This window comes from Mustela nivalis (assembly GCF_964662115.1).
Source record: "Mustela nivalis genome assembly, chromosome: 3".
Taxonomy (NCBI): Eukaryota; Metazoa; Chordata; class Mammalia; order Carnivora; family Mustelidae; genus Mustela; species Mustela nivalis.
In genome coordinates, this window is record NC_139022.1 from 102,923,795 (window position 1) to 102,940,118 (window position 16,324).

At 45.2% G+C, this 16,324-nt stretch overlaps 1 protein-coding gene across 2 annotated transcripts; it reads left to right on the top strand.

The window, feature by feature from the left end:
- Positions 1-58: 58 nt before the first annotated feature.
- HDAC3 (histone deacetylase 3) lies at positions 59-15,371 on the top strand. 2 transcript variants are annotated; one of them, XM_082725319.1, is made up of 15 exons: positions 59-203; positions 310-392; positions 1,704-1,846; positions 7,441-7,522; positions 7,653-7,709; positions 7,830-7,885; positions 8,261-8,394; positions 8,920-9,000; positions 9,375-9,448; positions 9,612-9,676; positions 10,731-10,820; positions 10,944-11,002; positions 11,292-11,371; positions 11,632-11,789; positions 14,718-15,371. In XM_082725319.1, exons 1-15 carry the CDS (start codon positions 149-151, stop codon positions 14,785-14,787), a joined length of 1,287 nt encoding a protein of 428 aa, XP_082581445.1. In that variant the 5' UTR covers positions 59-148; the 3' UTR covers positions 14,788-15,371. The 2 variants fall into 2 exon arrangements, with proteins under 2 accessions (XP_082581445.1, XP_082581446.1); XM_082725320.1 differs by having other exon boundaries at positions 79-203; positions 310-424.
- Positions 15,372-16,324: the final 953 nt, after the last annotated feature.

Below are 16,324 nucleotides of genomic sequence, written 5' to 3' on the forward strand. Positions count from 1 at the left end.
ACTCCGCAGGGGGCGTGGTCTGGGAGGCGGGGCCTGGACTTCCCGGTTCCGCAGAGGCAGGCTGCGTGCTTACGCAGCACGTAGGAGCGGGGGTGGGGCAGGCGGCCGGGCGGGCGGCTGAGGCGCGGGGCCTTCTCCCGCCGGCACCATGGCCAAGACCGTGGCCTATTTCTACGACCCAGACGTGGGCAACTTCCACTACGGTGAGGGAGCAAGGCCGTACGCGAGGGGCTTCGGGACGCGGAGGTTCGAGGTGGGGGCTAAAACTCCAGCGACGGGAACTGACGAACTCTCTTCTCCCACCCCCAGGGGCAGGGCACCCTATGAAGCCCCATCGCTTGGCATTGACCCATAGTTTGGTCTTGCACTACGGTCTCTATAAGAAGATGATCGTGAGTCTCCCCATCGCTGCTGGATTTTGAGGGTGCGGGCGAGCTCTGTGGCCATAGGATAGGTGGGCTGCCCTGAATGCACCAAGTGCGACCCACCCTTGGGGTGGGGGCAGGGTGGATGGAAGCAGCCAGGACCACCCGCCATCACCAGAGTGTTGGTGGGTGGGTCCACCGACTTAATGGAAATTATTTTTTTACCTTAGGTCGGCCACCCTTTGACCTCAGGTAGATCAACCTCGGGCCTATGGTTACACGGGGTGGAGTGGGGGGTGGTTTGAAGAGAGAAAGTGTTTCCTCCCAGCGTCTTAGGAGGTGGGCAGTGCTGTGGCTTCAGGAGAGAGGGGATAGATCACTCTATCTGGATGTGGGGTGTTCCCACCGCAGTTCTCACCCTTTCTCTGCCGCCTCTAGCCATCTCCAAGGAGCTAGAGCTCCAGGGAGGACTCTGTAGCCCTGTGTGCAAATGTGTATGTGTGTGTGGAAGAGAGCGGGAAATGTCCTGGGTAGTTCCCTACCAACTTAGAATATTGCTACCCAACTCTCCATCTCCCAGATACATACATGGGGGTGGACAATCCCCAACTTGGAATGTATAGTTGTGGTAGGGGATTGTAACAGTTAAGCTCAGCCCTCATGCGTCACAAGGGGAATTAGTCAACAATATGAATGAGTGTTGTCCACTGTTTGTGCTGAGGCACAGACAAGTGAATTAGCTACAGAAAAGACTGAGGTGATGTTAGTGCATGAATCTATGACTCCCTTGAAATTGTTTGCTGGTATGTACCCTTGTGCATTTTCTGGGGAGAGAAGCTTTTTTTCTTGCCCAGTTTCTAAAGAAGTGTGTGAAATTCCCTAAAAGGTAGTAAGTCTCTAGCTTAGCACTGTGGCTCTCCTGGGTTTTGATTAAAAGGTTGTCATATATCCCATATTATTTAACTCTAAAATTAAGAATTCAGAGAAGAGAGAGGATGGAATCAGAGGCAGGGGGAAGAGATGATTATGGAAAGAATAAAAAATAGATGGATAAAGGCTTAAGGTTGAGAAAAGGTGGGAAAGATTGGGCTGGAAGTGGGAAGGAGAAGGCAAGTGCACTGATCTTTAGGAGGCTTGATCATAGTACCCCAACTGGCTCATCAGAGCCTCTCTTCTTCTCTGACCTTTGCTTCAGAGAATAACAAAGATTGGAGGGGTAAGGGGACTGCTGATATGTGTGGGTGTGGACAGTCCACGGGGCTGGGTTTATTGTGGGCAGTCTCAACCTAATTAATGGGACTGAACTCGCTGGGGTTCACCTTGTGTTTCCATCTCGAGGTCTTCAAGCCATACCAGGCCTCCCAGCATGACATGTGCCGCTTTCACTCTGAGGACTACATCGACTTCTTGCAGAGAGTCAGCCCCACCAATATGCAAGGCTTCACCAAGAGCCTTAATGCCTTCAACGTGGGCGATGACTGGTGAGGGGAGAACTGGGATTTTTAATGCCAGCCATTTCAAGGAGAACATTTGAGTGAGGTCTTGTGGCAGCAGTGGGAACATATGAAGGGGGTCTGTTTGTCAGTGAATCATCATTTACTCATTTGTTTATTCAACAAATAATGGCTGTTTGCTCTAGGCCAGTCCCTGTGCTAATTGCTAGCAATGCAGTGATACATAACAACAAAATTTAATATTACAGTTGTGCTAAGTCCTGTGAAGGAGAGCAATGTGGCTGACTGAGAGTGTATACGCAGGAGAATTACCAATCTTGGGAGTGGGCTGGTCACTAGAGGCTGGAGGAAGTAATGGAGGTTGAGGGGAGATCTGAAGAAAGAGTAGGAGATAATTAGATGAAAGGTAGTTGGGCACATAGGTGGTGAGGGCAGAAATATTGTGGGAATTAGGGACAGCATGTGTTGAGGGTCTGTGAGAGGTTGGTGTGTTCCTCGTTTGAGGAACAGAAAAAAGGTCATTCACTGAATATGAAAAGAAAAATGATCTGAATCGAGGCTAAAGAGATGGGCAGGGCCTTTAAAAATTAAACAGCTTTGTGATGAATTGGGGCTCTTATCCCTAGAGGAGAGAGAAATTATCAAAGTGTTCTAAAAGCAAGAGAGTGATTTACATTGAGGGAGGTTTACACTGAGCTGAATCATATGAGAAAGTCTGAGAATTGGGCCCTCTGGGGAAGGGAACAGATAACAAAGATAAGCCATTATCCTTGCTTACATTCTCATATATATTCAGGAAAACATAGCAATCATAACAGCTACCATTTACTGAATTTATTTTTAGACTTTTTTTTAAGGAAAATTTCAAACATTTCTGAAAAAATAGTACAGTGAATTCCCATATATCCTTCACCACCTGTAATGTTTATGAGCATAGAGCCAGTCTTGCTTCATCTGCATCCCAGATTATTTTAGTTTGTGTGTTTTTTTGTTTTTTTTGTGTGTTTTTTTTTGGAGGGAGGGGGCAAGCCAGCAGGGCAGGGTGGTAGGGATGCAGAGGGAGAGGGAGAGAGAGAATCTTAAGCAGGGTCCGTGCCCAGCTTGGAGCCCAGTAAGGACATGGGCAGGCACGGGGCTTGATGCCAGCTGGATCTCTGAGATCCAGCTGAGATCATGACCTGAGTAGAAATTAGGAGTCTAATGTTTAACTGACTGAGCCACCCAAGAGCCCCTGCATCTCAGATTATTTTAAAGCAAATCCCAGATGTCGCATTTTTTACCTGCAAATATTTTATTGTGTGTCTCTAAATGATACTCTTAAAAACAAACATGCACGCGCACACACACACACACACACACACACACACACTCATTGTCATTATCACACCTAAAAAACAGTAATTCCTTAATACCATCATATTTGCAAACAGTATTCAAGTTTCTCTAACTGCCTCCTAATTTTTTCTTTTTGCAGTTGATGTATTTAGGATCTAAATAAGGCCCATACTTTGTATTTGGTTGATACGTCTCTTAAGGTTTTTAAATCTCCAATGTTTCCTTCTCTAACTTGAATTTCTTCCTTTTTTTTTTTTTTTAAAGATTTTATTTATTTATATGAAATACAGATAGTGGGTGAGAGAGAGAGAGAGTACGCAGTGGAAGGAGGGGCAGAGGGAGAGGGAAAAGTAGACTCCCCTTGAGCAGGGTGCCTAATGTGGGGCTTAATCCCCGAGCCCTGGGGTCATGACATGAGCCAAAGGCAGATGTTTAATTGACTGAGCCACCCACGTGCCCCTGTACCTTTAATTTATTTCTTGAAGAAACCAGGTTGTTGGTCGTATAGAATTTCCTATAACAGCTGCTGCTGAGTGCTTACTCTTTTGTGCTGAGGTTTGCTGGTATATCCACTTCATTCTTACAGCAACAGTGAGATGTAATAGTCCTTTGCCTTAATTTAGGCATAAAACCAAAATTTGAGGAAATTGAGGTAACTAACCAGAGTTAACAAAACTGATCAGTCAAGGTGGCAGGATTCAGATCCAGAGACCTGGTTTTTATTTATTTTGATTTTATTCTATTTATTTCAGTTTTTTAAAAAATTTATTTATTTGACAGAGCAGGAGCATACAGGCAGGGGGAATGGCAGAGGGAGGGGGAGAAGCAGGCTCCCTGCTAAGCAGGGAACCCCATGTGGGGCTTGATCCCAGGACTCTGGGGTTAGGACTCAAGCCAAAGGCAGTTGTCTAACCAACTGAGCCACTCAGGCATCCCCAGAGCCTTGGTTTTTAAACACTACACTGTTTCCCTGAAAGATCCTACTGATGGAAGCACTTTGAGCTGGAAGATAGAAGGCTGGCATTGAGCACCTCCCCAGGCTTATCCATAACTACACCCTTGTTTTCACAGAATGCCTTCCTCGAATGCCCTTTGTTCCTCATTCAACCTCTCCAAGGCCTTCCTGGTCTTCACACCACCTTCAAGATTCACACCACTGAAACTTTTTTTTTAAAATTAAGGTTTTTATTTATTTTTTTGACAGAGAGAGAGATTATTTGACAGAGAGAGAGATCAAGTAAGCAGAGAGGCAGGCAAAAAGAGAGGGGGAGGCAGGCTCCCTGCTGAGCTTAGAACCCGATGTGGGTTTCTTTTTTTTTTTTTTTTTTTTTTAAGATTTTATTTATTTATTTGACAGAGAGAGATCACAAACAGGCAGAGAGAGAGGAGGAAGCAGGCTCCCCGCTGAGCAGAGAGCCCGACGCGGGGTTCGATCCCAGGACCCTGGGATCATGACCTGAGCCGAAGGCAGCGGCTTAACCCACTGAGCCACCCAGGCGCCCCCCGATGTGGGTTTCTATCCCAGGACCCTGAGATCATGACCTGAGCCGAAAGCAGAGGCTTAACCCACTGAGCCACCCAAGCACCCCCCACTGAACCTTTCTTGACCACACCAGGCACAGAGATCTGTCCTGTACTAGTTTGCACTAGTCATTTGGTGTTTAGTTGCATGCTGTCTTAGGAGATTTCTTGGGTTTTTTTGTTATTGCTGCTACTGTTGTTTCTGAGCTCGCTTTGCAGGTGTGGGAATGCAGAGTCAGCCCTAAGGCCCCAGCTGGGGCTCTATAAGTGCTCTGTGCATTTAGGGAATACTACCACTCAGTCCTTGGCACCGCATCAGTTGTACTGTTCGACTTAAGCTACAGTCATGGTTATCTCTTTATTTCAGATGAGAATCAGGGATTTTCCCTTTTATTTTTGATTGTTTTCAAATTAACCTAATATAAAAAGCCCAATTATACTGCAAGGCTTTCAATGGGGAAAAAAAAAGTCCCAGATCTGTGCCTCCCACTCATAAATCCCTCTCCCGAGGGGCAGCCACTTTCAGCTCATTTAGCTATTTCTTCTGGTATTTATCTTTGGGTTTCAAAGCAATGATACTAATCTACTGTTACAAATAATCTGTAATACTTAAGTAATGCCTACTCTCTGTCAGGTAGCATTTTAAATGCTTCAGAGGCATTAGGTTATTTAAGCTCATCAATCTCTGTGAATCAGGGTCTCTTATTGCCTCCTTTGACAGATGAGGACACTTAGGCACAGAAACTATAAACAGCTTATCTAGTCTCATGATCATTGGTAGGTGTTAAAAAGTCAGGCTTGAGGGGTACCTGGGTGGCTCAGTTGTTAAGTGGTTACGTTTGGCTTGGGTCCTGGGATTGATCCCCGTATTGGGCTCCCTCCTTGGTGAGGAGCCTGCTTCTCCCTCTGTCTGCTGCTTCCCCTCCTTGTGTTCTCTCTCTCTATCAGGTAAATAAATAAAATCTTAAAAAAAAAAAAAAAAAGCCACGCTTGAACTTAGGTAGTCTGGCTCTAGAATCTGTGCTCTTAAATCAAGCTGCCATATTATCCTGTCTCTTATAATATGCTTGTGTTGCTATTTTTCCACTTTTCAACTTCAATCATTGCCTATAAAGCCCTTAGTATGGGAAATTAACATTTAGTCTCCTCATACTATCACCCTGGCTTGCCCTCCTATCCCAGCTTCACAATATAGTTAGATACAATTTTTATTCAATAAGCATTCTATGTTTACATTGTTAGAATCTTGAAAAATTCACTTACTATAGAGTCTAATAGTATACTGTGGTTTAATCTTACTTCCTGTATATCTTTTCGTTTTTCCCAGAGTTGATAATTGCATTGTTTTTTCATTTGCTTAGTTTTCTAGGTATTAATCATTAATTCTTCCCAGAACCTTTGAGAAACTATAAAACTCTCTATAGCTTTCTTTATCACATGGTCAAATGTGTCAGCTGCACCATTTTCTATTTTTGAGACTTAAAAGTAAAAATCGTTTAAGCTTTTCCTTTTTTATAAGTTAAGTTTTTGAAGGTATAATTTGCATGCAGTAAAATTCACTCGTTTTAGGTGTGCAGTTTGAGAGTTTTTTGTTTTTTAAAGATTTTATTTATTTATTTGACAGACAGAGGTCACAGGTAGGCCGACAGGCAAACAGAGAGAGACAAGGAAGCAGGCTCCCTGCTGAACAGAGAGCCCGGCTCGGGGCTCTATCCCAGGACCCTGGGATCATGACCTGAGCTGAAGGCAGAGGCTTTAACCCACTGAGCCACCCAGGCGCCCCCCCGAGAGTTTTGATAGTATGTATCAAAGTATAGATTATTTCCATTTTCCCACAGAGGACTCTTCTGCCCTTTTATAGTCAATGTCTTCTCTTCAGCTTACCTCTAGGTGACAACTGATCTGAGATCTATCTCTATATTTTGCCTTTTCCAGAGTTTATATAAATGGAGCTTTATAGTATATAATCTTTTGTATCTGGCTTCAGGCCTCTCCTTTTTATAAAAAGAAGATGATAATAATTATGATTAATATTTATCCATGTGCAGAATACTAGGTACCACACACTGTTTTAACTGTGTTCAAGGCTTTCTGTGGATTATCATTATTACTATTTCAGGTATATAGGAATGCAGCTCTTGCTTAAAAATGTGACTCTTTTTTTTAAAAAAAAAAATTTTATATATTTATTTGACATAGAGAGAGAATGAGCGTGCACAAGCAGTGTGTGTGGGGAGTGGCAGGCAAAGGGAGAGGGAGAAGTAGGCTCCGTGCTGAGCAAGGAGCCTGATGTGGGGCTTGATCCCAGGAGCTTGGGATCATGACCTGAGCTGAAGGCAGACACTTAACCAACTGAGCCACCCAGGCACCCCAAAAATGTGTGACTCTGAAAGAATGTTATTGAACATTGTGTTAAAATATGAAATACATAAAAGAACATTGAAAGAGAAACAAAGTTTATGTTCCCTCTCAAATTATTTCTTTTATGGCTTGTGTTCTTAAGTACCTAGAAGCTGCCTACTTTTCTTTGCAACCAGGATACAAACCCCCTGACAGAGTGAAATGCTTTTTTACTTCCCATCCAGTGCCTTACACAGGGCTTGGTATACAGTCCAAAATATTTGTTGAATAAATTTGCAGATATTTTAGGTATATAGGGGCTGGGAGTTTATTGAGCAATGGAGGTTGGAGGGGTTTGGACTCAGGGAAGGTGTAGGAAGGGTCTAGACAGGTAAAGGGCTCTGACTTGCTTCTCTTTCCTGCAGCCCAGTGTTTCCCGGGCTGTTTGAGTTCTGTTCCCGTTACACAGGTGCATCTCTGCAAGGAGCAACCCAGCTGAACAACAAGGTGACTGTGGCCCCGAGTCCTGCTCTCCCTTTGCGGGTGGTCCTTCTAACTGAAGGCCTTAACCCTGACCCTGAGCTTCCAGCTTTGTGGGTGGGCAAGGAGGACTGTGAGTTGGGTGTTTGTTTTTCAGATCTGTGATATTGCCATTAATTGGGCTGGTGGTTTGCACCATGCCAAGAAGTTTGAGGTAAGTGAAGAGTTGATGGGGGAGACAATGACTGCCCTAGTGTAGGTGGTCAGGCTGACACCAGGGGGCAGCTGGGGAGAGGAATCGTTACTACATTGTAAGATCACTGTCTCACCACAGGCCTCTGGCTTCTGCTATGTCAATGACATTGTGATTGGCATCCTGGAGCTGCTCAAGTAAGTAGCCTGGGAGGAGATGGAGGGACTTATGAGACCCATGGCCGAGGTGGTATCTCACACCTTGCTGGCCGTGACCTGTTCCTCCAGCTCCACACTAACTTCTCCACCGTTCTTAATGCTTTACTCAGACTACTTTCCCATGCCCTGCTGCACACTCCCTCCTGCCTGCTCACATTTCAGTCTTCTCTACACATCCCTCTCCTGTCCCTGCCTCCAGGCTGGAGTCCAGAATTGACCGTAGGGAACTGGTGGTATTAGGTTTCAGGTGACTTGGGCTTCCTAATTCCAAACCTTGTTTTGGGAGGTGTGGGTTGGGGGTTTTCTTGCTGGGGTTCCCCTCTACCTCAAACTCTGGCTTGGGTCTCATCCCAGGTACCACCCTCGGGTGCTCTACATTGATATCGACATCCACCATGGTGATGGAGTTCAGGAAGCTTTCTACCTCACTGACCGGGTGATGACAGTCTCCTTCCACAAATATGGAAACTACTTCTTTCCTGGCACAGGTATGGGAGTAGGGATGATCATCCCCTTCACACCCTCAGCTCTTTGCTACGACAGCCTCCTGCTTAGCCTTCAGGTCTTGGCTCAAGTGGCTTCTCCTCAGGGAAGTCCATCCTGACCACTGCAGTTAAAGTAATCCCTCCTTCCCTATTACTCTGTCATGTCACTATGCTTACTTTTCTCAGAGCACTCACTGCTGTTTGTATATATGGCAGTGTTTTGTTCTGTTTACTGTCTCCCTTATCATGTCCATCCCCCAGGAGTAAAAGCTTGGTGGGATTTCATTCATTTCATTAGTTCTCTCTAATGCCCCAGTGCCTGATGCACAGGTTGGCTCATAGTAGGCCCTCAAAAATTATTTGCTGAATGAATGCAAACCACTAGAGATGAAGTGTCTCTAGAGAGTGTGTGGTGGAGGTACACAGATATAGTGAGATGTCCTCGGTATACAGATTGAAGTTGAAGCAGGTGGGTTGTGGGTGTCCCCTGTGTATAGCTCCTACCCCCTACTCTCCACTTGCCTATAGGTGATATGTATGAAGTTGGAGCAGAGAGTGGTCGCTACTACTGTCTCAATGTGCCTTTGCGGGATGGCATCGATGACCAGAGTAAGTATCGAGGTCATTTCCCCGTTTACTAGGCCCCTTCTTCCTCCTTGAATTAACGTCTTCTGCCTGGTATTGTCTACTGTTGGGCCAGGTGTCCTTAAGGATGAATGGCCTTCAAAGGGACCATGAACCCCCCGGAAATTGTATGCAACATATTTATGTGTATGTGCATTTTTTCTGGGAAATGGGTCATTAGCTTCCATCAGTCACTCAAAGTGGTCTGGGACCCCATCCAAAAGCTTAGAACCAATGATTTGGTTCTTTGGGTTGCCCCTTTTCCTGGGCTCCATGCTCTCTCAACCCCTTTTTTCCTTTTGTTCCCTGTCTCCCCATTCCCTTGGGGTGCCAGGTGCCCATCTTTGGCCCTCTCCCAGGTTACAAGCACCTTTTCCAGCCGGTTATCAACCAGGTGGTGGACTTCTACCAACCCACATGCATTGTGCTCCAGGTAATACTGCTGGTGCTTTTTCAAGAGGGCTCTGCCTGGGCTTAGGGGAATAGAGCAGGGAGGAAGATAGCCCCTGCATTTGTTGGGGAACAGAAGTGAAGGACATCTTGGTCATTCTGATCAGTCATCTCACTGCAGCTGCCTGGGGTTTTGCTTTTCACAGTGTGGAGCTGACTCCCTAGGCTGTGATCGTTTGGGCTGCTTCAACCTCAGCATTCGAGGACATGGGTGAGACCTGCTCTTTTCTGTCCCTGGTTTTCAAGTGGCTTTGGGCCTCAGTACGTGGAGTGGGGGTAGTTGGGGAATGGGCCATAGGAAGACTAGAGAGAGTCACTCCCAAGCAAGGAGAAGGGTCCATGCGAAGGAATTGAGACAGGAAAGAGCTGGTATAGCCAGCCAGAAGATGAAGTCAGAGTGGGGAGGCAAGATCACAAGGAGCAGCCTGGAGGTTGTTTGGCGGGAGGCCCAAGAGATCGGCAGTGGTGAGGTCATGCAGAGCCCTTAAACTCTGGTGAGAAGTCTGGATTGAATTTGAAATATGATGGGAAACTGCGGGAAGGTTTTAAACAGGGAAATGACATGATCCAATTGATTTTTTTTTTTTTTAAGATCTTATTTATTTGAGAGAAAGACAATGAGAGAGAGAGATTGAGAGGGGAAAGGTCAGAGGGAGATGCAAACTTCTGCCTATCAGGGAACCTGATGCGGGACTTGATCCCAGGACTCCAGGATCATGACCTGAGTCAAAGGCAGTTGCTTAATCAACTGAGCCACTCAGGTGCCCCCCAATTGATGTTTTAAAGTGACTGCTCTGACTGCTGAAAGGAGGAAGGCTTGGGGGTGGGGTGGGGGACAGGAGTGGAAGTGTAAGGCCAGTTAGGAAGGTATTGGTATTGCCCAGGCAGCAGATTTCGTGCCTGGGCCTAGGTGGAGGAGGTGGCCAGTGAGAAGTAGGTGATGGGAGTTGTATTGTGGAGGCTGGAACTGACAGCACTTGCTGGTACTTTGATGAAAGTAGTTGATTAACAGATGAGGTGCCAGGATGGGTGTTGAGCTGGAGAGAGGTGGGAACGCCCTGTATGTTTCAGTTTTTACTGAGACACACCATATAGAGAATAAAGTACGCATATCTTAAGGGTATAACTCGGTGAATTTCAATACCTAGATCAAGATTATGGAAGCTTCTCTAGTTCCCGTCTGCCCTTTCGAGGCAATACCTAGAGACGGTATACTTTGCCTTTTGATCACTTCCTCCAGCCATTCCTCTGGTTCCTTCTAACAGGGAATGTGTCGAATATGTCAAGAGCTTCAATATCCCTCTACTGGTGCTAGGTGGTGGTGGCTATACTGTCCGAAATGTTGCCCGCTGCTGGTGAGCATGCTCCCTGGTTTTCCTTCTCCCCCTTGTCCTATGTGAGTTGGTGAGTTGGGGGCTCCCTGAGAGGGCTGGAGGGCCCACTTGCTCAGCCTACCCCACTCTGCTGTTTGGTTTCAGGACATATGAAACGTCACTGCTGGTAGAAGAAGCCATTAGTGAGGAGCTTCCCTATAGTGGTAAGGATCACTCTCTGATAACCCACAGCAAGAGGCATTCACAGAAGACCCCCAGAATGGCGTAATTTCAAGGCAGATGGGAATTTTAAAATTTTTCTTTTTATTACAGATAGGGAATTTGACACTCAAGGAGCCTGCAGACTAAATCACTGAGTTCAGAGCAGGGAAAAGATTAGGCAGCTATTATGCAGGGGTTTTGGATGGGAAGGAAATAGATTGGGAAGTCTTGGGACCTGGTTGTCTCTGTCTGAGCCATGCCTTCTCTTCTAATCTCCCTTTCCCCATTTAGAGTACTTCGAGTACTTTGCCCCAGACTTTACGCTCCATCCAGATGTCAGCACGCGCATCGAGAATCAGAACTCACGCCAGGTAGCTGCTGAACCCAAAAAGATGAACCCACGGGTGGGGAGGGCCTAGGAAGAGGTTCAGGATGTGGGGAAATTGGAGAAACCGGAGAAGAGAAAAAAGTTCTCAGCTACCACTGTCATTGTTAAAACCAAGACACAGCCCAGGTTAAAGTAGAGGCAATCGGCCTGGGGGGATTAGAACTAGGATCGTAGGGCTGGGAGTCAGCTAGAAGGGTGGATGCTCTGGGAATCACTCACTCCGTATTCCAAATCCCCAACCAGTATTTGGACCAGATTCGCCAGACAATCTTTGAAAACCTGAAGATGCTGAACCATGCACCCAGCGTCCAGATTCATGATGTGCCTGCAGACCTCCTGACCTATGACAGGACTGACGAGGCTGATGCAGAGGAGAGGGGTCCTGAGGAGAACTACACCAGGTCTGGGGCAGTGACTTGAGAGCAGGGGTTTCCAGCAGTCTTGTCGGGGAAGTTAAGAGGGAAAAAGTACATTAGAAGGCATTAGCTTAATCATCCCTGGCTTACTTCCTTTGGGATGCCTGCTTTTTGCTCTTTTGTAATTCCTCACTCTTTCTGTATGTGTGATTGTGGCATAAATAAGTAACATATTTATTGTCAGAATTTTAAACAGCACCAAAATAATGTTAAGCTTGCATTCACAGGATCCTAGACCAGTTCCACAAAGTAACCACTATTAATAGTTTGATTTATATCTTTTCAAATAGACTTTTTCAATAGGGTTTAAGTATACTATCTAGTATGCGCATAGGAACGCAAATATACATACACATGCATTCTTAGAGCTTGTGCATCTTTTTTTAAAAATGCTGTTTGGATCTATACTGGGTGCTCTACAAGTTAGAACTTTTTTTTTTTTTTTTTTTTAAGATTTTAATTATTTATTTGACAGAGAGAGATAGATCACAGGTAGGCAGAGAGGCAGGCAGAGAGAGAGGGGAAAGCAGGCTCCCTGCTGAGCAGAGAGCCCAATGTGGGGATAGATCCCAGGACTCTGAGATTGTGACCTGAGCCGAAGGCAGAAGCTTAACTCACTGAGCCACCCAGGCAACCCTGGTTCTTTCTTTTTAAACAGTGTATTTTTCCATGTCATTATATATAGATCTGCTTCATTATTTTATCAGCTGCATAATATTCCGTCGTGTGGCTGTAGCATAATTTAACTAAGTACCATAGATGGCATTTGTATTATTTCCCATTTTTTCATCATAACAAAGATGTGGCCCTGAACCCCCTAAAATTTTTGGTATCTGCTGCCAAATTGCCTTCCAAACAATCTGTAAGGATTTATAATCTTTTCAGCATTTTACTGGCTCCTTCCAGGTTTGGAGCTCTACAAGTCACTGCTCACATACTGCTGTTTAAGGCCCTTTGATTTCTTTCCTGTGTTCATTTTTTTTCAGATATAAAAAACAAAAAAACAAAAAAACATTACAGGTTTTTTTTTTAATCTTTATTTTTCTGAGCTATATACTAAAATACAGATGCATTGAATTAGGAAAAAAAGAGATTCGGGTAGAGGTGTTTTTTTTTTTTAATCCCAGAATAGGTTTTTCTGAAAAATGAAGGGAAAAGACAGCAGAACACAGAAGTGGAGAAACAGATGCACTTAATGGAGAACAGATACCCTTTCGTGGCTGAGGGATAACCACAGCTGGACACTTGCACCTCCCACGCACTGTTAGAGGTCTGAGCTGACTCTGCTACAGAGTCACATGGCCTTCCCAGACCCTTCCAGAATCTGCTTCTCTGTATTAGAGGTCAGCTTCCATATCTCTCCTTTAGGCCTGAGTTTTATTGCTTGGACCTTCGGGACTAGTCCACTCCTTCTCCACGAATACCGCCTTATTCCCACTCCTGGTTGAGGAAGTATCTGAACATCTGGCCTCAGGATTCCTTTTTAATGTCTCACCGCCTTGTCTCCTCTTTGTCAACTTCTCCAGATCTCTGAAGCTTGACTTCTAGAAATTGATTTTCTTAAAAACCTGCTTTAAGTTACTCCTTTTGGTTGAGTTTGGCTTTTTCATCTCTGGTTCTGGGCTGGAATCTGGGCCTAATGTCTGTACGATACCACCCCCTCTCAACAGCCAGCAGCAGTTCAGGCCTCTTCCTGCCCTAAGCCCTCCCTCCCTGTCAGACCACCCACCAAGTTCCCGTTCTTTGATGCCTATAGCTCCAACTTGTGTATCATTTGCAGAGTAGTAATAAGAGGAGTTAATGACTTTCTGTGGGTTTGCTAAGAACCAGACTCAGTACTAAATGCTTTATATTAAAACGTACATACCATCTTGTCATCATTCTGCTGTCATTAGACAACCCTGAGAGGTGGCTGTTAACGTTCAGTTACCAGAGGAGGAATCTAAGGCTCAGAGAGGTTAAGTAACTTGCCAGACATCCTAAGGCTAGTTAACTGAGACATTGCTTACCAGGCAGATAGGGCCTTTCCTGACTTTGTTCTCCAGCTTCTCATTGATGAATTTCTCCCTTCTTTCTTAGTTATCAGCTGTGGGCAAGGTAATTCGGTTTTCTGTATTCTCCCAGAGAGGAGTTTTCCAAAAAGAAAGAAATGAATATTGAGTACTTACTGGGCCCTGTGTTGCTTTCACATCCCTTCACTCGCTTTTCTGCTTACAACTCTCCTTTCCATTGCTCTTAGAACAAAACCCCATTCTCTGATCATGGCTTTAAAGACGTGCTGGTGCTTACCTATGTCTGTGGTCTCATCTGTAGCTACTTTCCTCCCTGCGCACGGCTCCCGGCCATCCTAGCCTTATGCTCTTCCTAGAATACATCAGTCTCCCTCCACCTGATAACTCTGTATTTGGCTTTCTTTGTAGCTCAGAATGGGCTTCCTGGGATCTCTGCCTGGCCAGCCCCTTCTCAGACTTGAAGTCTTTCTTACCTTCCTAGAACAGCTGTCTCTAATAATTCTGCCTGGAATGTGCCCCCCCCCTTCACTCTTTGTGACATCCCTTTATTTCATTGTGTCAGAGCATTTGCCAAGATGGGAAATTATAATCTTTATTTATTGACTTTATTAGTTGTCTTGTTTATTCAGTCAGTTTATTGAGGATAGGCAGACATTTTATCCAGCTTATTATCTACCATATCGCTGTGGCTTATGATGGTGGCTGGCATGGAGTGTCTCTTCATAAATTTCTATTTAGACTGCATGAATGGAGGGGATGGATAGTGACCAGTATCTGCCAATAGGAGAAGAGTGGTTCCTGTATGAAAGGGGCCTAGGAAGTGGTTCCAGAGAGGGTAGCTGTGTGGGAGAAGGTGAGAACCTGGAGAATAGGACCCTGATTTGTCTCCCTTGCTTTGCAGGCCAGAGGCACCCAACGAGTTCTATGATGGAGACCATGACAATGACAAGGAAAGCGACGTGGAGATTTAAGAGCAGCTGGGCTTGCTCTGTCCTGAGGAATTCCTTTTTACCTCTTGTTTGGGCAGGAGGGAAAAGATGTGGCACCCCCAGCCCTGATGGTCACCTTCTGGGCTTTTACCAGTGCTGGAAAAGGGTTTGGAGACCACATCTGGTATTTGAACAAATGTCCCCTTTCCTCTTCTTCCCAAGGCCTGACAATGGTACTTATTAGGGATCAGACAGGGACAAGGATAACTTCCTCTAGGATATCCTGGGCAGTGGGCCCTAGAGGCCAGTCCATGCCATTTTGGCCCCCTTACTCCTTCCCTGCTTCCCTCCAATCCAGAGACTTTTAGGGATGAAGGTGTAGACAGGACTGATGTTGCCTCTGACTTTCTTCTTCCCTGGGTTCTCGTACTGCAGGCCTTGTTTCCAGTGCAGGTGAAGAGTGATAGATTTTAGTGGGCTTTGGCTCCCTAACATCTTAACCCCAGATGATGGGAAGTACAGTTTTGAGTCGGGGGAGGATGTGAAAATGTCCTGTTCTAACTTTTGGCTTTATGTCCATTTTACCACTGTTTTTATCCAATAAACCAAGTTGATATTTTTTGTAACTTTTGCCTTCCTGGGAATATTCTTAATTCTTGCTAGCCGACTGTGTGTGAAAGGGGCGGGGGTGATGATGTATATAATAAAAATTGTAGTTAACATTCATTCAGCACTTATGTTAGACCCTGTGTATGCATTCTACATGGATTGTGTTTCTCATATATATAGAGCATTGTAATTATCAGTTAGATAAACGTGGGCAGATTACTGGCTTAAGAGTGGGAGTAGAAGATGAGTTCAGGTTTTTTGAACCTGGGTGTTTGAAATGGTGTGATGCTAGTTGGTGAAGATCTACTGGGATAAAAAATGTCAAGTGCTTATCACTGTGCCTGACATAAGTAGTTTCTCATTATTTTAATGTCTGTGTAAGAGTGATGGTAGATACTACAGTAGCCACAAATGTGGACCTTTCCCTAGAGCAGTCTACAATCCAGTAAGGAGTGAGATAAGTGTTGACAGTGGTATGAGAAGGAAGAGTGATAGATGGATCACTCTTTCCATGCTTTGATCCTGTCTGTCTGTCAGTACTCTAGCTAGAAAGTACGTAGTTTTTGAGCTGTTTTGGACAAACTGAGTTTGAAGGGTGGGCTCGACAGTTCTTTGCAATCGCCCCCAAGCGATTAGAAAGTGGAATGCAAGAGATGAAGGCCAGCTTTCTGAGCCAGCCAGCATTGGAGAGTCCTTGTAATATCCCAGGCTCTAGCCTGAGCACCAGGGTCTCAAGAGTTGTTGAGTCACTGACTCTGCCCTCCAGGAACATATATTTAAAATCTTTTTCCAGCTGCAGGTAAGATAATTAAGTCAATACTTTGAGGGCCTTCTGGGTGCCACATAACTACACAAGAGGAAGAGATGTAGCTGGGAGAATGGATGAAATTAGGGAGAAAGCAAGCCGGTCAAAGAATACTCTTAGAGAACATCTGCTCTCTTCACTCAGGTTTGGTTTATGTCAGTAGGA